Source organism: Nematostella vectensis, chromosome 4 (genome assembly GCF_932526225.1).
Source record: "Nematostella vectensis chromosome 4, jaNemVect1.1, whole genome shotgun sequence".
Classification (NCBI taxonomy): domain Eukaryota; kingdom Metazoa; phylum Cnidaria; class Anthozoa; order Actiniaria; family Edwardsiidae; genus Nematostella; species Nematostella vectensis.
The window spans coordinates 6,902,937-6,922,876 of NC_064037.1; the positions used below are offsets into that span (position 1 = coordinate 6,902,937).

A 19,940-nucleotide genomic window follows, 5' to 3' on the forward strand; every position below is an offset into this window, starting at 1 on the left:
CACACAAGAGTTAATGATAGACAAGTGTTGATGGAATGTGAGGGGGACTCAAATGTGAATCACATCATGTTCGAAACAAACAAAGTGTGTTTTGATTAAACTCTACTGTAGATAAAATGAATCATCGCATTTATCCAAATGGTGATGATTAGTATTCTATTTATTTCTCTTTGTCACACTGTCGATGATAGGATGGCAGGTCGGCCATTGTCGTGTGATGGAATGTGCGGCTCCGGTATAATTTGACAGAGAAAGCCTTCGTGCTTAAGGTAATTTCCTTGAAATAGTTCTACTATCCAGAATTTTTTAAAACTTGGCATAAACAATATTGAAGTTAAGGGATTTCAAAAAATGTAATTAAAAATAGGTACCGACCTTGTTTTAACAAACAAGGCAGCTCGTCGATTACCATGTGTGACGCTGGCGTGGGCTTCGTTTGAAGCGCGTTCATATCCTCAACTTTCGATTCTAGTTTCTCATAAACGCAGGCTCGACATGCAACTGCATTAAGCAAGTACTTTCGGTAAGGTTATTTTAGCCGGGTAATAGTTTAGAAGAGGCGCGGCTTGGGCTCAAATGTTGAAAAAGAAAAATTCTTTAGTTTTCAAATTATCTTATTTATTCTTGTGCAACACTGGTCCGCTTGCCCCTCTCACACAAGTTGCCTTAGGGTGTGGACTTAGCAGGGGGCGTAAATTCGGGGATGGATCTTTGTAGGCAAGAGTGCATTTATTTTTTTTCAAAGATTGCGAAGACAATTCTGGCGTAAAATAAAGATTCATCAATCGCGAAGTTTGACAGGTCAGTTTTAAGCCAAAAATTCGCGTGCTTCAAGCTGGAGTATTGTTAGGTGTTACTGTAGATTTAGAAAAAAAATCATCGCGCAGATTTCGATATTTTTATTTTAATATAAAAAAATTGCTTCCATTTACCTTGCATGAAAAAATATAATTTGATTTCAAACAAGTGTGAATCTTGCGAGATCTGACAAAGCATAGATGTATTAATAAAATCTGAAAAATTCACGAAAATCGAGCCGAAAATGAGTCTAATATAGGGAACTTAGTAAAAGCTGTTTAGCCAAAACAACCTCGGCGCGCCACCGAAACATTCGAACAGCGCGCGCCACTATGCGCAGAAGGGGTGCGCAGTGCAATTAAAAAGTGATTCCGCTTTTAAACGAACCCTCGACCTTATTGACTGGGTGAAGGGAACTGCACGATGTCATTTCGGAAGGATGGTAACGTGAAAACATTCAGCCAAAAACTAATACTTGAGCGGAGCCGGAATATCACATTTCTCCCCCCCCCCCCCCCTTAAAAAAGGAATAATGAAGTTCCATATCAATGAATGTGTATATGACCTTTTTTTCTCAGAACCTTTTCAAAGAAATAACGAGCTTAAGGTCGCAAAAATAAGTTACTTTTTGGTGTGACCACTTTTGTATGACACTATGCATGTTCTTTTGTATTGTGATAATGCCTTAAGATTATTCGCGCGAATAATTTTTGCCTTTTGTTAATTTACTAGAGGTTCCAATTGTTGCCGTGTTTCACTTTAGCGAAATGCAGATTAAGTGTGAAAAAGGGGGGGGGGAACCCCAATAAAATATTTTCCACACATAAACTCGCGCGTGTTGCAGTGTAAAACGTTGTGCGTTTTCATCGTGCGTTCGGTGTGTGATGCATGATAGGGAACCCAGTCTCGGCGGGCATTCCGTACAGCACTGGACACTCTTTTGTGTGCGTGTCATTGTGTTAAAACGGGCACATTATAGGTAGCAAAGTGTTAGAACCAATTCATTATGTATTGTTTACATTTCGTTAAATAAGGCACAATCTTTTAAAATCAATCTTTACTTATTAAAGAATACACAGCTCTAACTCTAATTACATTGTCTATGCTGATATAAGAGTCGGATAATAGCTCATAAATCAGCTGATGTATCAAAATAATTCAATATAGCACAGAATTATGGTTAACGAAATAAAACAAAGCTAGTTGCTAAATGATACAGTAATATAACAAGGCGACATATGTCATTTCATTATATACATGTGACCATATACCAGTACTTTCTTTATAACAACAACATAAATATCAACGGTCTGTTCAGTACACAACTTTTGACCAATTTTGTGAATAGTGTCAAAGGGTCTTTTTTTTTGTTCAATAAGCTTAAATGAACTTTCATACATAGACATTATTCCCAGTTTTCTTTGTCCTTCATCCAAACATCAAACTCAGAGCTCATCACGCTTTGGGCCGGTAAACTCGTCAAAAGATATTGTACCATCCTTATCCTTATCCTCTTGCTGGAATATCTCAGACACGATGGTGTCATGGCTAGCCTCATCATCACTTGGCATGCCTCCCTGTTCTTTCAAGTAATTCTTTACTTCCTCTTGTGTCAACACCTTGTCGTTATTCTTGTCAATCATGCCAAATACATTGGGATCACTTTCTTTGCTGCCCTGGATCTCTACAAGTTCGACGTCCATGTAAAGTGTGGCGTGGGGTGGGATAGCCGCACCTGCACCATTCTCACCATATGCTGTTAGAGAGAAAGAAGTAGACATTTGAGGTTATGAGAAAGGCCATACTTTATGTAAACCAGACGGTCTGCTTAGGTGCAGTGGAATAGGGGAAAATCAACACAAGGTTGGAATGGTATAAGTTAAAACAAAGTAGTTTTGCTGACATTTCAAACCTTAGCCCTTCATTGGGATAAAAAAAATGTCAATTTTTTTTGTCAATTTCCCTCAAACTGCATTGTGTGGCTCTAGATGTAAGATCTCATGTTTAAACTTGGTGACAAAAGGTTATTGGAGGGTTTTCTGATTGGCCAAGGGCATTCATGTTGTCAAAACTGTCAATCAAGAAATACTTCAATATATCAAGGTCAGAAATAACATGGGAATTTTCGTCTGTCAAGAGAACCTGATAGCACCTGATTTTGCATCTGATATTAGTTTTGTGTTTTAAACTTAAAAGTTTTAAATGCAATAGCTCCACCACACTTATATAGGTATATGTATCTTCTAGAGGGTTTGGGAACAGCTTATATCCTTATCAGCACTGAATTTCTATGGATTTCCTTGAGTTCAAACAAAAGCAAAAACATGTAACAAGAGTATCTTTTTATGATATGGGCAATTTGTACATCCCCAAATATTGTCGGCTTATTATGTTTTATTCTAGTACAAGTTTAGTCTATATATTCAATTTCATTTTTATGGAATTTAATAAAGTTTATTATTCTAATAAAACTTACTTAATAACAAATTACTTAAAAAAATACATTATTTGAGGGCATTTATTTCAATTTTTAGTTGCTTACATGAAACCAATGTAAAATATCAAGAAATAATATCCCTGCATTCAAAGAAGTGGGTAGTAAAAAGAAACTAGAGCAAATGTGTTTTTATGATTCAAGTTATTTTTAATGAGGTACAACATTCCGAACAATGATACACAAAATATATCTATATTGAATTTTAATTGTGGACAAAATCACAAATTAATTTTTTTTCTTTATTAAATCACAATTTTCTTTACAATTCTGAATCCAATCATTTTGGGTCACAACAAAACCTCAAACAAATCCATGTTACCACACTAAAACAATTGTCCTCCTTCGTTAGTCTTAATAATCAATTATTATCAAAATTGCTAATAAGTAGCTTATTTGTTGTCCAAGTGTTGCTTTGATTTTTGTTTCAGTAGTTTATCAATATAAAATTTGCAAAAGATAACTCAAGTGCAAAGTGCCAAGGTATCTAGACCAACATCCGAAAGCTATAAGGAAATGCAGATTGACCAGACGACAATAGCACTTGTGCCCTTGTTTGGCCCTCCATGGGAAATGAAGTTATCTAAAAAATTTCATCATGAATCAATCGTATTTGACGCCGGTCTACGAGCATGTATAAACGCGGAAAGAAAACATATTTCTCTTTGGCGTCCGATGTGTAGTCTACCGCAGATTTGGGTAATAAACTGTTTGTAACAGCTTTTTAGAAATTTTTTATAAAATCTTCACCAATTTTTATTAAAAAGAAAGTCTTTGCATTGAGGTAATGAAAAATTCATATATCATGAAAGCGGCTAGAACGGGTACTTGTCGAGTATTTGAATACCTCCACTCAATGGCTTTGTTAGCAGTTGACTGGTTACTATCGAGCACTGAAATGGCTTACCTAGATGTGGCGGGATAGTCAGTTTACGTTTCTCTCCGATGCACATATCGAGTAAACCTTGTTCCCAACCCTGGATAACCATGCCTTTGCCGAGTGTAAAGTCGAAGGTTTTGCCTCTATCTAGACTTGAGTCGAACTTGTTGCCATTTGCTAACCGTCCCGTGTAATGCATTGAAAGGGTATCCCCTACATGGGTCTTTCGTGTGCACTTTTCGGGCTTGGAAACAACTTCAATTTTGAGCTCCCCTTTAGGCTCTTCTGCCCCTAGGGCTAGCCCAGAGAAAGCCACGATGGCTAGAAGATTCATTAAGCCTTTCATGTTGGTGTGGTTTGAGTACCGGCAAAAGGGTTGGAATGCTTATGAGTACGTGGCTATCCCTTCAACTCTACATCGGATATCCCCTAGATTAAGTAGCCGCGCCTTACACAGGGAATCTGAAGCTAAACCCTACTTGGTCGGAACATCCACGCCGCACACAGGGAACCCAACCTAGAGAAACCCCCGAGAAGACAAAATGGCGGCTTGGACCGAAGTGAAAGGTTTTTGAAACTCCTACATGTGCGATAGCATTATGATGCTTATTCTAGGTAGAGGATCATCGTAGCGGTAGCATAGTCGACTTATATTATGGTATGCTTCAATTTGGGATGATCCGATTTGCGTTTCCATCTAAATAGATTGTGGTTTTTCTTTTTACTCTTCTTCAGTGAAATCAAAATTAATTAACTTAAGAGAAAAGTATACATCTATAAGGTTCTTGCTATTACCATAACTAATATTGCAACGTTATAGCGTAATGTGATTTATATTCTAGATTCGCCTCAGTGCTCTAAATGTCGACTCCAGCGAAGAGAGTGAACCGGAGAGGACGCAGGAGAGTATCAAACAAGCGCAGGTTTGTGAAATTGAAAAGCTTATTGTACTCAATTATTCTTATTAACGATTTTGTTCAAAATACACAAACCATAGTCTTACTAAGGTAGGTTATCAACTAAGGTCTAGCTGATCTTAAAAAATACTTTAAGATTTTTTTAGCGGAGCTCTTACGCGGTACAAAGTGCAGTGCTGTGCATTCGGTTTGAATCTCAATTTAGTCATCAGTTGATTTGTGTTTTTCCTCGAAATGATATCACTGAAAATTATATAGTACATTTAATATACGTACTTCCCCCTGTACTTAAAGGACTCCCCTATTGATTAATTGATTGGTTAGTCATAATTGCTGAGGCTATAGTTCCTTGCCAGTGTAATGTGCTCTTTGGTTATTAAGGAAGCTGAAGCTCTTGGGTTGTATAACAAAGCACTACAGCATCAAGAGGCAGGTGACAGCGTCAGGGCAGAGCAGACTTACAATCTACTCCTAGAGTCGCATCTAGTCAAAGAGGTAAGAAGAAGCACGAGCGTGTGGGGGGCTGATATGTTGGGCTGCATGTGAGATTGCAATGCTAAGGGCAGATTAATTTTACAATTTAGACTCGTACCAGGCATGTGTCTAGATTAGGGGGGGGGGGCAGGGGTTTGGACCCACCCTGCTCATGTGACGAGATAAGTTCGACTCTGGTTGACCCCTTTCTTTGGTAGTTAAGAAGGTGTTTTATTTTATGTGTGTATTTGGATAGAAAATCCTTTTAGATATATCTACTGACTTACTGATCTACTGAATTACTACTTTGGACCCCATTTTTTTTAGATATGCTTCTGCCTGATCATGGATCATAGGCTTGTGATTTTTACTTGCAACAAAATTATATTCTTTGGTCCCCTTTGGAAAATCCACAGTAGTTGCAAAATATGTGACTGTTTAGTTGTCTTTACTTTGATTTTTATTTCTGTTTCCTTAGGCACCAGTTCCTGAGGAGGATGAAGGTCTTCACAAGCCAGGGCAAGTGCTTAAGTATTCAGCCTACAAGAACTTGGCAGTGCTAGCTGAGAATAGGGGTGACTGGGAGAAAGCCACTGATGCCTATCTAGAGGTATAGCACCCTTCAGGGATTACTGGTACTATTCTATATGGGCAGTATCATGCAATGTTACAAAAATTCACAAGTGTTACAAAAGGCAACCAATTAATACATTATGAATCACTCCAATCACTTTAATTGAGTATTCATAGGTTCCTGTAGGTAATTGGTTGTGTAGCCAAAGGACCTTAACATTGATACTCATTTACAAAAGCTGAGTATCAGCTGATTGTAGCTTAAATAGTAGTCCAGATAAGGCCCCTGTGATTGACAGCATTTCTTCCTATGGCTACCGTATTCAACGTTCCCTACGTTGTCTTTGATGCCTTTTTTAGGCAGTACTGTTGGATGACTCTGATGTGACCGTCTGGTATCATATCGGCACAGTAGCCATCAAGTCCAGTAACTTGGGACTGGCCAGACAAGCATTCCAGGAGGTAGAATAAGAGAACTGTCCCATTAAATACCTTTTCTGTTTGATTAGGAGTTTGTAATGAAATAATAGTTTATTCAGCTTGTTGCAGCCAAGGCTGGGTTACACAGCAGGTGTGGGAAGCATATAACTCTAAACAATCTAAATACTTCTGTGTTACAAAATTTCCAAACTCCTAAGTGTTCACTGGTATTTTCTGGAGAGGGTGTGGTCTAAGACTATACTCATTGGATGTTTCCTATAACATGTTTCTACACAGTGACAGCAGAGGGTTACCTTGCTTAATTAATTCAATTCAATTGATTGATTCGCTAATTGCCAATTCACAAATTGAATATTTTTTATTGATTTTTGGTTGATTGTCTATAGACGATTAATTAATTTGATTATTAATAATGGTTTGTTGATTGATTGGTTGATTGTGATGCTCCTGGTAGAATGTTCAGGTTAATTATGTCATGCATGTACAGTATTTAATAAAGAGTGACATTGACAAGTGTTGTTAGTGCTACAGTAACTCCCCCTTTTCCTTTAGGGTCTGAGGTGTAACCCCAAGCATTGGCTCTGTTTAAGTCAGCTGTGTTCAGTGCTTTATGCTATTGGAGACTATGCCAGTGAGTTAACACCTTCCTGTTTCATACGCAGTCAGGCGCGTACACTGGGGGGGGGGGGGGGTGCGCGGGGCGCTAAAAAGTGTCAAAAGTGGTGGCCAAAAAGTGGGTCATTTCTTATTTAAGGAATCTACAAATACTATGCTTTTTCCATATGATACCTATGACTGCGCACCCCTCCTCGGCCAATCCTGGGAACGCACCTGCCAGTGTCAGTGTAGGGAGAAGGTATTATTAGTTAAACACTACAGTTTTTATTTTCTATTCTCTTCAGCATGTTTAGGAGTGATATCTGAAGCACTGGACAGAGATGAACATTTCATAAAAGGTACAGATCCATGATTATTTTATAATAGGGGAGGGGGGGTAATGGCTGGATAGACGGCTTGTATCTGATCCAGTGGTTCTTGGTAGGTCACATAGATCTAACAATACTTCAAGCTGAATTTGTCGCATCAGAAAAGTCAAGCAGGAGATGGCACATGGACAGTACCTTCTCCGTAGTTTTTTTATACAAAGTGACTTTTGAAATTTTTTTTGCTCAAAAGGGGGGTGGATATCCACCCAATCCACCCCCACTGTATCCGCTCCTGAGGTCTCTGAAGACTAATTTCTGTATGTACTGTATTGCACAAAATTGTATTCCACTTTTTCTTTGTTCATACACCCAGGCCTTGCATTACGAGACAAGATTTTTTCTGAAGAACCCTACCTCCAGCGTGATTATCAGTACTTGAGGTAATGGTGCCTATTGTACACATGTTCCTTTTGACATCCAGGCTATAGAAAACCTAGGATTGGTCTCGCCTTTTTTGGGGGGTTCACCAATCATCTGTCCAAAACCTTGAGAGTTCCATCCCAAACCAGAAGATTTTTCTTTCTCGGGAGTGCCAAACTGAGAGATTTCTGGTTTTGGTCTGAAGCTGGGAGGTTTTATCTAAAATTTTAAGACTCCCTCCTAATGCCGGAGAGTTGATAGCCATCTTGTTATTCAATATAGCCCCTTTTATGATAATCAGATAAACAGAATAGGCCATTCCAGTTATAAGTTTGCACGCGTATAACCAAAGAAACCTACCTCAACTATTAGAATGCAGCACACCATTTTTAAGCTTACATCAAATGAAGCGCATGCTGCATGCCGGTAGTTGAGGTAGGTTCCCATGGTGAGTTCACGCACATGCTTATAGCTGGAATGACCTATTATGTTCATCTGTTTTTTTCTGCTGTATATTTAAGAGAGGGGCAATAGTGTTTCTTTTTTACGTTCAAATTCAGGAGCTTATTTGTTAACACAGTTGATGATGAGTATACAGAAGAAGCAGAACAGGTATGAAATTCATCTTAAATTATAAAAGATTATTTTAGAAATATTTAGTATTATTAATGGGATTCCAGAAAAGGCCTACAGGTGTAGAGGCCTCAGTTATGATTTCCAGGTGTTGAAAACCCCATTTTTCTATAGAAACACTGTAATTGGAAACTTCCAGGAGTGGAAATTTAAACGGTTTAAAGAGATTTTGGTGCTCTGAGAAAATTGACCTTCTCCTTTACTTTGCATTGCAGCATGTCAAGGAAGCATTACATTTGCGAGAAGAGCGACTAAGGGTTATTGAGACGTACAGAAAAGAGCCAGCACCACTGGAGCCTGTTAAACCTCTCACCTCCTACACGTAAAATGTTTAAAATGTTAATTTTACCAAAAAATGCAATTGGTCTTTTACAATTTCTTTTGTAAATCTGTTGTGAAGACCACTAATTCAATAAAACTATAAGCCATTTAGTCAGAATTCTTATTTAATTCTGTGATTCTGTGATTGTAAATCATTTTGCAACCAAGAATGTGTAATTTACCTCTTAAAATGCACCTTTTACTACACCTTGTAAGTTTTTTTGCGGTCATGTTTGTTTAAGGTGGGCAGCTCTTGGTGAATGCTTCGTTGCATTGTATGACCATCTCACATCTCCAGATGATCCTAAGGTTGGTATATGCAACTGTGCAAAAGACACAAACAGGGCCTTTCATTACACATGTTGCTGATGCAACATGCGTGTGGCTTTCCATTTCCAAAAGGCTGGCATTCCTTTCAATTAGCCCAAACTTTCTGTTATTGTTCCATGTTTTTACACCTGGGGTGTATACTCAGGATGAAGAACCCCTAACATGCCCCCTAATATAAACAATATTTATACATTTTTATGATATTATGAATATAAAAATGTTTTGGGAAGGGGCACTTGTTTGAAATATTACATACAGTACTGTGGATCTTACTTCTTAGAGGCAGTGCTACATATTCCAAGAAAGGGAATATATTTTAAGCTGGTTGTTTTACTCATGAGTTATTAATTTTAGTCGCTAGCAAGACGGATTAACTTGGAGAGCTACTACAAAGCTATTGTAACACCAGGTAAGCAGTGACTAGGAAAACTTTGACTCATTTTTAGGCCATGTTTGAAATAGTGTTAATGTTTTTCTTAACTAGACATTTCAATGCCACACAAGGCTTCACTAGCCAAACTCTCGGATCAGACACCAGCTTCAAACTTTTCCACCGAGGGATTTCAAGTCTATAAGGCAACAGGAAACCCAGGTCAGTAGACTGAGACTCTGTAGTATAAACTAAGAGAAAAATTGAAGTGCAGGAACATTCGTGTAGGTAAGGGGGGAACACACAGCCTTCTCCCTCTCCACAAGGAAAATCATGACTGCCTACATGTTTGAATATTTGCCAACCTAGCAAATGGTTTTGATAGAAACTCCCCCCCCCACCCCACCCGGGAAAAAAAAACTATGATTTCTTACCCTTCTTTTTGTGGTGCTTTTTTTTTAAAAAAACCCTTTACCATGTTACATTGCATACTACTGTACTTCATTGTGTATCTTTAATGTATCAGCTGATAATGAGGACAAGCTACCAAAGAAAACAGCAAAAAGAAAGAAACCACCCCCTAGTGGTATGGACACTGAATTTCCTCCCAAGCGACGTTCTGCAAGGGTAGGTAGCAGACGACACGGTAAACATAGACATTTTGGTCATTTCCTTGCATTTTCCTTGCTTTTCTGCAGTAAGACTTTGGTTTTCAACTAAAATATAGTTTGTTCTGTCAATGTAATGATTTCTGCTATGAAGGAGAGTTATTTTCATCATTTTCTTACATTTTGATCAATTTTCATTCAGTGCATATTTATTCTAGAAAAATTCTTCACAGGTCTTAAAAATCAGTTTCGTCTCTCGGACTTTTGAGGTTCTGCATGTAGACTTTTGTTATCATTTGACTAGAGAATGGTTTTGTGCTGTAAATAAAATGATTTCTTCGGTTATGATAGGTTCGCACAAGTAAGAAAAAAGAAGAAGAGGTCAACTACAGAGAGCTGATTCAGTCTTTTCTGCCTTTCTCTCTGAGGTACAGTAGACTATGTCAAAAGAAATTATATCTTCTTGATGGTCTGATTGCTTTCTTTGAAATTGTTGTGATAGCACGTCCTCACAGTAGCAAAAAAGATGACCTGGGTTACATTAACTTGGATTATTACAGAGATTTAAGGACCTGGCTCTTAGGATTCCTAGGATAAGGGTTTAAGCCGGAGTTATTAGGGGATATTAAAGATGCTGGTCTGTGGTACAATCTTCAGTGGCATTGGCTACACTCTAACCCACAGTTATGAGTGTAAACTCATGGAGCAATCTGTATCTCGAGGGGGGGACTCTCCAGAAAAGTAGACGGGAGTGATCGTCTTTTAGGGTATAAAATTTTGACCAACTGCCATTCCTTAGGGGGTGCTGAAGGATTTTTTCCGATTTTGTTATCTCTTAGGGTATAAAATTCGACCAATTGCAATTCCTGAGGGGATTTTTCCGATTCTGCTATCTGTTAGGGTTAAAAATTCTTTTAACCACACCCAATTTGCTATCTCTTACGGGTAAGAATTTTTGTTGACCAGGCCCACAGTGCCATCCATTAGGGTTAAAATTGATTTTGCCAACGATCATCCTGGTTTGTTTTTATCACCCCCCCCCCCCAGGCCGTATCTACACACTGACAAGTTAAGTCAGTCACATGTGAAGCACATTCCACTATGTCTCACGATTTTGATTTGTGCTTGTTTACTGGTATGTTTTCTTCTTTTTTTTTTATTGACAGACCTGGCGTTGGTGGAGGTGATGATGAGAGTAGTCAGGATAGTATGGGTGATGTTGCATCAAACAGTGAGAGGTACTGTAGTGCAGTATGGGTGATGTTGCATCAAGCAGTGAGAGGTACTGTAGTGCAGTATGGGTGATGTTGCATCAAGCAGTGAGAGGTACTGTAGGGCAGTATGGGTGATGTTGCATCAAGCAGTGAGAGGTAGGGCAGTATGGGTGATGTTGCATCAAGCAGTGAGAGGTACTGTAGGGCAGTATGGGTGATGTCGCATCAAGCAGTGAGAGGTACTGTAGTGCAGTATGGGTGATGTTGCATCAAGCAGTGAGAGGTACTGTAGTGCAGTATGGGTGATGTCGCATCAAGCAGTGAGAGGTACTGTAGGGCAGTATGGGTGATGTCGCATCAAGCAGTGAGAGGTAGGGCAGTATGGGTGATGTCGCATCAAGCAGTGAGAGGTACTGTAGGACAGTATGGGTTATGTCGCACCAAGCAGTGAGAGGTAGGACAGTATGGGTGATGTTGCATCAAGCAGTGAGAGGTACTGTAGGACAGTATGGGTGATGTTGCATCAAGCAGTGAGAGGTATTGTAGTGCAGTATGGGTGATGTTGCATCAAGCAGTGAGAGGTACTGTAGGACAGTATGGGTGATGTTGCATCAAGCAGTGAGAGGTAGGACAGTATGGGTGATGTTGCATCAAACAGTGAGAGGTAGGACAGTATGGGTGATGTTGCATCAAACAGTGAGAGGTAGTACAGTATGGGTGATGTTGCATCAAGCAGTAAGAGGTACTGTAGGACAGTATGGGTGATGTTGCATCAAGCAGTGAGAGGTAGGACAGTATGGGTGATGTTGCATCAAATAGTGAGAGGTAGGACAGTATGGGTGATGCTGCATCAGACAGTGAGAGGTAGGGCAGTATGGGTGATGTTGTATCAGGCAGTGAGAGGTACTGTAGGGCAGTATGGGTGATGCTGCATCAAGCAGTGAGAGGTAGGGCAGTATGGGTGATGTCGCATCAAGCAGTGAGAGGTAGGGCAGTATGGGTGATGTTGCATCAAGCAGTGAGAGGTAGTACAGTATGGGTGATGTTGCATCAAGCAGTGAGAGGTACTGTAGTGCAGTATGGGTGATGTTGCATCAAGCAGTGAGAGGTAGGACAGTATGGGTGATGTCGCATCAAGCAGCGAGAGGTAGGCCAGTATGGGTGATGTCGCATCAAGTAGCGAGAGGTAGGGCAGTATGGGTGATGTCGCATCAAGCAGTGAGAGGTAGGGCAGTATGGGTGATGTTGCATCAAGCAGTGAGAGGTACTGTAGTGCAGTATGGGTGATGTTGCATCAAGCAGTGAGAGGTAGGACAGTATGGGTGATGTCGCATCAAGCAGCGAGAGGTAGGACAGTATGGGTGATGTCGCATCAAGCAGCGAGAGGTAGGGCAGTATGTGTGATGTTGCATCAAGCAGTGAGAGGTAGGGCAGTATGGGTGATGTCGCATCAAGCAGTGAGAGGTACTGTAGGGCAGTATGGGTGATGTCGCATCAAGCAGTGAGAGGTAGGGCAGTATGGGTGATGTTGCAACAAGCAGTGAGAGGTAGTACAGTATGGGTAATGTTGCATCAAACAGTGAGAGGTAGGGCAGTATGGGTGATGTTGCATCAAGCAGTGAGAGGTATTGTAGTGCAGTATGGGTGATGTTGCATCAAGCAGTGAGAGGTAGTACAGTATGGGTGATGTTGCATCAAGCAGTGAGAGGTAGTACATTATGGGTGATGTCGCATCAAGCAGTGAGAGGTAGGACAGTATGGGTGATGTCGCATCAAACAGCGAGAGGTAGGGCAGTATGGGTGATGTTGCATCAAGCAGTGAGAGGTAGTGCAGTATGGGTGATGTTGCATCAAGCAGTGAGAGGTAGTGCAGTATGGGTGATGTTGCATCAAGCAGTGAGAGGTAGTGCAGTATGGGTGATGTTGCATCAAGCAGTGAGAGGTAGTGCAGTATGGGTGATGTTGCATCAAGCAGTGAGAGGTAGGGCAGTATGGGTGATGTTGCATCAAGCAGTGAGAGGTAGGGCAGTATGGGTGGTGTTGCATCAAACAGTGAGAGGTAGGGCAGTATGGGTGATGTTGCATCAAGCAGCGAGAGGTAGGGCAGTATGGGTGATGTTGCATCAAGCAGTGAGAGGTAGGGCAGTATGGGTGATGTTGCATCAAACAGCGAGAGGTATGGCAGTATGGGTGATGTTGCATCAAGCAGTGAGAGGTTTATAAGGGTGTTAAGCGCCGTGCAAACAGCATTAGCGAAAACAGCCATTATCAATATGCCAACATTACTGGATATTTTTGTAACTGAGACTAGAGAGAGCGGGTAACATATACAATATAATGCCTGTTTAGATCACACAAACAGCTGTAACATAGGACACTAAAAGGTTAAAGAACAATAGAAATTACATGTTATATTTCTATGATCACAGAAGCCAGCTCGGCGCAGATGGGAAGTCTAACGATCTGGGTAAGATAACCCGTAAAGAAGGTCGGGGCAGCATTGTTGAGAAATATTTATACTCTTCAACTGCTATAACGTGCAACTGGTAGAACACCCTGCTATAACGTACAGAAAAATAATGCAAACCTGAAATACAGAGAGATGACTGAAAAGCTTTCTTATTATGAAGTGATTTCTCAGCGACGTGCTTACATTTAAACTATTAACATTCTCATTCTTTTTTGGCCAAGCACACTATTTAAATTTATCGCCTTTATAAGCAGTCCACTAGCGCACCTAATATTCTACACGCACGTAAAGTGAAAATAATAGTGAGTCAAGTGATATTTCTGACTTTAGGGATGTATCTGCCGATTCCTACAAACTGTTAGAGACATGTAAGAGTCAGGGAGTACCTGAACCGTTTTTATCTTCAACACCGCCCCCAACTTTGCTCGGGGGTATATTTTGGTAGAATCTAAACTGCATTTTAAAGAGACTGTCCTAAACTTTTGGCTTAACTGGATTAATGGCTGGTACGCTCCTGAGAATGTATGTATTTATAGGACGTACGGGTGCTTACGAAGGAGTTATTTCAGGGGAGGCGGAGACACTTGACATTCTAACTTTCGTCAAAGAAAACATGAACAATAGGTAAGCTTGTGACTTTTTAATTTGATTTTTCTTACTCTGTTTTGAATATGCAGTATACAGTCTATGCAACCGCTAGAAAGCTGATAGGGTTAATCTCACGGTAAGTAATTATTTTTTCTTTCTCCTGTTTCAGTGGAATGATCAACCTTATGGTGCGTTATGGAATTAGCTTAGCAGCGCAGAGGAATAAACAGTGGTATGCTTCACGCTCAATATATTTAGTTCAGGGAAGAACGAGGTTGAATGTGATACCCGAGCTTGGTTTTGAATTTCTATGCGAGATACCCCCTTCTATGTTTTAAACTAGCTAAGACACTTAAATAATGTATAGATAATTATATTTTCTACAAATATTTTTTACAAGATTCAGGATAAACCATCAAGCAAGTCGACGCATCAAGGGTGTTTTTAAACACCTTAAAAGGTTTTTAATTCTATTCCCAGGCCGACCGCTCTCGCAGATGTTTACCTAAAGGTTTACACGAGAGTCAGGAAGCATCTTACACTGCCGCCGGAGTTTCAGTAAGTGTCCTACTCAAGCATTAGGGGACCAACAATTTGCCATCTAACAGGGGAAGGGGGCAGTTGAATTAGTCAGGAAAATATTTTGCTTATAGAAAGATACTAGCTAAACAGATTTTGGATGAAAATCCTGCCGCGAATAAAACACCAATTGATATTCTAAACGATAACAAATGACCCTTTGTTCCTAGACCCATCGTTATGTAGTCATCTACACTACAGTATATCTTTCCGATCAGACTGCTCATAATCCATATACAATCAATATACAATGGGCGTGTTCTTTGGAGTAGAGCATTTGTTTTAGAGCATTTCAAATATTTTTACACATTTTTATAAAAACAATTATTTCTTAATCTGATATATCAACTCCATGGGTCAACTTCTTATATGTAGCAGTGTCTGGTAGAGAGCCAGTCTGGTCTGAACGGGAGTTTACGCTAAATTTATACGTAATACGGAAAGACACGTTATATGGCAGTGTCAGTCCGTCTGTATGGAATAACATATGTCAAAGGTCTTTGTACAGCCCGGAGCATTTAAAATATTTGTACACATTTTTATACAGAAAAATTCTTTCTTAATCTGATATATCAACTCTATGGGTCAACTTCTTGTATTTAGCAGCGTCTGTTAGAGAACCAGTCTGGTCTGAACGGAAATTTACGCTAAACTTATACGTAATACTGAACGGCACGTTATATGGCAGTGTCAGTCCGTCTGTATGGGATAACATGTAAACGATCTTTGTACAGGCCATCTCCTTATATGGCAGTGTCTGCTTGAATGCCAGCCTTGTCTATGCGGGACTCCATGCTAACGCTCTGCGTAAAGCTGCCTTGCACCGTTGTAGATCTATCTTGAGTACTGCTTGCAAGATTGTTACCCCCCATAAGTCCTCGGTACAGCTTCCTCGCCTGTTCACTGAGTGCAAACGACCCTGCTAGATACGCACCCTGCAAACAGTTCAGCGAGATGAACACGTACCACAGCGGCGTCCACAGGAGCTCGGCCAGGAACCCAAACACCCACGTGAAGCCCATCACTGCTGCCAGGCGAACGTAAATAGCAAAATGACGCCGAGCCTGGGAATTCTCTGCTGCCATTCGGGCTTGGCCAGTAATTTCCTTGATAGCCTTCACTGTCATGACATAAAATGTTGCGTTCCAGATGAGCGCAATGGCAATAGGAATCGCAAAGGTGTAAACGGTTGCCATTCCATTCGAGATCCAGCAGGCGTTCCTTGAGCCGTAGCCAATGAGAACAGTCTCTGATTGGTCCAGAGAAATACAAATACCAACGTGGAGCGTGATTGGGATCCATCCGACTGCAATGTGTTGAAGAATGCGTTTCCGTCGGCGAGCATTCAATTCGGATCCCCTGAAGTGAGTCTTAGACGAGAAAGCCCTCCATGTGTCAAACGCAATGATTGAAGTCCACATGAACGACACTAGGTAGAAGAACTGAATCAACGCAGCGACGACAGTGCATGTAATTGGTTGGTCTGTTTGATTGATGCCTGCAAGCCACGTGACCTGTGCTAGTAGAATTGAAAGGGCCAGGTTCATCAGGTTTACACCCGGTGTTGTGCGGAGCTCTCTGAATAGAAAATAGGTGACAAGGAAGAAAACGAGTGCAACTATGGATAACACCATGCACACTAATGTCAGTGTAGCGAGAACGGGATCATCTAGAGTACCTTCTCTGTTCTTCTTTACGACTTCTCTTGAAGAGGTCACCTTCGTGCATACATACGCGGTTCCGTTCTCTATGAAATACTCCTGTAGATCATACGTTTTTTTCGAGACGTTGACGTAGATTGATTGGTTAGGAAGATGCATAAACTCCTCTCTTGGTATAAACACACCCGAGCAATTTGCCAATCTAGTTTGCCAAACTTGGCGTCTACGACACACGTAGATCGTCCCCGGTGCTCCAGTAGTTGGCTTCCAATCTGTTGCGTTAGTGTAGTAGTCCTTCGGGTGTAAAACTTCACCTGTTGTGTTTATATACACGACACCTCTAGGGCTTGAGAGCATCTTGTATTCACTTTGGTTGAACTTCAGCAGGTTTGGACAGCTAGTCATTCTTTTCAGTGCATTAAACACCACATATACGGCACCATTAATGGTCATGTTGAACTCGGATGTGAAGTTCAAGACCCGATCAAGGCTGATATATCCTGCTCCACCTCCTCTCCTCTTGTCATCGACCAACACAGCTCCAAAATGTCCTTTATATTGCCGCGGCTTTTCAACAAGCTCCAAATCTTCAACATTTGTAAAACTCCATGCTTCGCCAAATGTCTCGATAAGGGATTTTTCGAATTTTGAGGAAGCACTTGATTGGTCACGGTCATTGGTATGGGCAGGTCGTAGCCATAGCAGAATTCTGTACGATTCCGATGCCGATTCTTCAGGGGGCTGATGCCTGAAATCCCCACTACATACGTCCATGTACGGGTCGAGCACTTCACTTTCGAGACATTTCTCTTCGTACCGTATCTCAGTCTCTTGGGCGTTTTTACGAAAATTGAAGATGATAGAAAAAGGTTTTAATGGATTATTATATATGTTTATTCTCTTATATAACGGCCCGCAGTTTACGAATGGCCTGATTTTGTGCCCAACGCAGAATATATCTATATAGTTGTCATTATTCCAATGGACAATGCCAGGGACACCCCCTTCGCACCTCGTTGCATCACACCCTCTATCATTAGACTGGCATGTAGACTTAGTTTGAAAGCAGTATCGTCTTTCTGTCTTGTCAGGTATTTTCCAGTCTATTTTACAATATGACAACATAAACTGTATTACCTCATCACTGGTCATCGTGTTAGGAGGCTTGGAATCACAGTCGAGCGCGAAGTTGAACGGATCAACTACATTTTGATGGTAACCATGGCATTCTGCACAGAATCGATTCCTGTAGACGACTCCATTGTAATGCACTGGTCTCGAGTCCATCAATGTTTGAAGTGATTTTACAACAGCGAAATCGGACAGTCGAGAGCATATTGCTTTTATTTCATTGTCTCTAAAGCTCGCTGGACATTGGTGAATCATCCACAAACCAATAGCGCCTTCGTTATTTACTTCATCTGATGGCCACTTAAAACATTTCAGAGGGTGAGTGCTTGTACCTCTAAACCCGTCTACCTCTGCTCCTTGAGTATTAACGCTGCTATCGTTATTTGAATTTCGCTGTATGTTATAAAAAGAGAAGTTTCCTGTGAGATTGGAGAGACAGAAGAAGTGGTAATCGGCACAACAGTCGCTATACCTGACACAGTCCATGTCGCAGTAACAAGACAGCTGGTGCGAGACGGAAGAAGCGGGTGGATTTTTGCACTTTCCCAGACAGGACCTCTCCCGGCTACAGACCGACCAAACGCGACCTGGAGATCTTCTGGCTGATGCACCGCCCGACGAATTCCGGATCTCTGGTTCATTGATATCTCTCCGCTTTCGGTTGAGTCTTGTCCTAGAGTCTATCTTGCTTGAAAGGCTATGCAAATCTCTCAGCTTCCCCATCGTTTTCTTATTTTTCAGATGCTCAACTCCTTGTCTTTGCTTGTCCTCGTTGATACTTTTTCTGGGAAATTCTAAGACCCTCTTTTTCAGATGCTTTTGAAACGTCTTGTCATTGTTCGTACGTTTTCGGGGAAGCCCTAAGAGAATATTGGACACGGTAAGGCTGTCCTTTGGCACATCTTTGACTTGATGTTTATCTTCGTTTTGTCTTTGCCTTATCCGTAACCGTAACTCACCCCTCACCGAATCTTGAAGGACTTCGCTCAAGCCATTCTCTTCCCCCTTTTTTCCATTTGCCTTTGAATAAAATTCAGTAGTTTGGAAGAAAAGTAATGCGACCGTTGTCAACGGTAAAGAAAGATTCATCTTAGGATGAATTCATCAGTGTGTCGGACTCATTCGTTGTGTGGTAATTTTCTCGTTGGTCAGTACGGGGTGCCTTAAGTACTTATCAACGTTCTCAGCCATCTGCGCCTTCAACCAACTATAAAATAATCACTTTTCATGACGTTTTAATCTTTGGCGAACTTGTGTTTGTTTTAGTTCGAAGATGTTAGATTGAGTTTTTGTTAGTTCAGTAGGAACGGAAGGGAAAAGTACGTATCAACGTTCTCGACCACCTGCGCCTTCAACCTAAACTTTAAAATAATCGATTGTCATATGACTTTTATTTAATCTCAGGTGAACCGGTGTTTGTTTTAGTTCAAAGTTAATTAGCTCAGTAGGAAACAAGATGCAATTTCCAATTTTCAATTGAAAAGTTATTAATAATTTTTTGTAGGCCTGAGAGTCTGACTAAGATTTAACTTTCTTTTTTTTCTGCTTCCCTAGGACATCCCTTTATAAGTAAGGATTATTTGAAGCAATTCTTCCACCTTTGCCAAAACTTATATTGCAAAATTCAGCGGCATTGATGAGCCTTCTCCGCCAAAGATTTGAGAAGAAATCTACCTTTTTCGTGGTAACTAAAATTTAAACACTGAAGGACAGAAGTGACGTTGTTTCGCATATGGACTAAAACTGCTTTTTGTTGAAAATGCCTATATTTACTTATGATTATTTTATCCTTTTTATCTGCTCGTATAATTGTAAAAAGTTGTATGTTGAGTTAAATTGCTTTAAATATAATTTTACAAGATAAACAAGTGCCATTGATTGTATCTAGCGCATTTTAAACAATATTTTATTGAGTCGTATTTGTGACCCGATGATGCTCAAACTTACTTCAAGTAACTTCCATTTCCCAATGCGTCTAGAATTACGCTACCAACTGCGTCGGAAAGAATGTTGATTAACGAAACTTGAATACGGCCAACAAACACCGCCATTAATTACAGCCCCCATAAAACTTCTGTTTTCAATATCGCTCATATTCTAAATTTAGTTTTT

At 40.4% G+C, this 19,940-nt stretch overlaps 3 protein-coding genes across 8 annotated transcripts in view; 1 reads left to right on the plus strand and 2 right to left on the minus strand.

Moving 5' to 3' along the window:
• Window positions 1-1,840: 1,840 nt before the first annotated feature.
• On the minus strand, window positions 1,841-4,613 carry LOC5519675 (FK506-binding protein 2). Its single transcript, XM_001639511.3, has 2 exons — window positions 4,200-4,613; window positions 1,841-2,554 (listed from the first exon to the last, which is right to left on the minus strand). The coding sequence occupies exons 1-2, from the start codon at window positions 4,516-4,518 to the stop codon at window positions 2,244-2,246; spliced, it is 630 nt and encodes a 209-aa protein (XP_001639561.1). The 5' UTR covers window positions 4,519-4,613; the 3' UTR covers window positions 1,841-2,243.
• Window positions 4,614-4,672: 59 nt separating this feature from the next.
• Window positions 4,673-19,940, plus strand: part of LOC5519676 (calcineurin-binding protein cabin-1) — a 50,444-nt gene continuing 35,176 nt past the window's right edge. For 3 of the 6 annotated variants that reach the window (XM_048725892.1, XM_001639423.3, XM_048725893.1), the window contains exons 1-20: window positions 4,673-4,830; window positions 5,015-5,095; window positions 5,471-5,584; window positions 6,042-6,173; window positions 6,497-6,598; window positions 7,130-7,208; window positions 7,480-7,533; window positions 7,877-7,943; window positions 8,484-8,535; window positions 8,772-8,878; window positions 9,120-9,186; window positions 9,562-9,616; window positions 9,692-9,799; window positions 10,104-10,204; window positions 10,537-10,613; window positions 11,352-11,423; window positions 13,829-13,866; window positions 14,406-14,493; window positions 14,627-14,689; window positions 14,938-15,015. In XM_048725892.1, coding sequence (XP_048581849.1) covers window positions 4,828-4,830; window positions 5,015-5,095; window positions 5,471-5,584; window positions 6,042-6,173; window positions 6,497-6,598; window positions 7,130-7,208; window positions 7,480-7,533; window positions 7,877-7,943; window positions 8,484-8,535; window positions 8,772-8,878; window positions 9,120-9,186; window positions 9,562-9,616; window positions 9,692-9,799; window positions 10,104-10,204; window positions 10,537-10,613; window positions 11,352-11,423; window positions 13,829-13,866; window positions 14,406-14,493; window positions 14,627-14,689; window positions 14,938-15,015 — 1,538 coding nt within the window. In that variant the 5' untranslated portion in view covers window positions 4,673-4,827. Of the gene's footprint in view, window positions 4,831-5,014; window positions 5,096-5,470; window positions 5,585-6,041; window positions 6,174-6,496; window positions 6,599-7,129; window positions 7,209-7,479; window positions 7,534-7,876; window positions 7,944-8,483; window positions 8,536-8,771; window positions 8,879-9,119; window positions 9,187-9,561; window positions 9,617-9,691; window positions 9,800-10,103; window positions 10,205-10,536; window positions 10,614-11,351; window positions 11,424-11,469; window positions 12,103-12,128; window positions 12,986-13,008; window positions 13,459-13,828; window positions 13,867-14,405; window positions 14,494-14,626; window positions 14,690-14,937; window positions 15,016-19,940 lie in introns of those variants that run through there. The other 3 variants (XM_048725894.1, XM_048725896.1, XM_048725895.1) reach the window with 3 other exon arrangements.
• LOC5519677 lies at window positions 14,495-19,153 on the minus strand. The gene has a single exon (XM_032364429.2). The coding sequence runs from the start codon at window positions 18,915-18,917 to the stop codon at window positions 15,780-15,782; it is 3,138 nt and encodes a 1,045-aa protein (XP_032220320.2). The 5' UTR covers window positions 18,918-19,153; the 3' UTR covers window positions 14,495-15,779.

Bases quoted from the DNA above. Each gene is read 5' to 3' on its own strand.
- LOC5519675 (XM_001639511.3), bottom strand. From the start codon at position 4,518: ATGAAAGGCTTAATGAATCTTCTAGCCATCGTGGCTTTCTCTGGGCTA. The intron at 2,555-4,199 runs GTAAGCCATTTC...TCTCTCTAACAG, and splicing joins GACTATCCCGCCACATCTAG to CATATGGTGAGAATGGTGCA.
- LOC5519677 (XM_032364429.2), bottom strand. From the start codon at position 18,917: ATGAATCTTTCTTTACCGTTGACAACGGTCGCATTACTTTTCTTCCAA.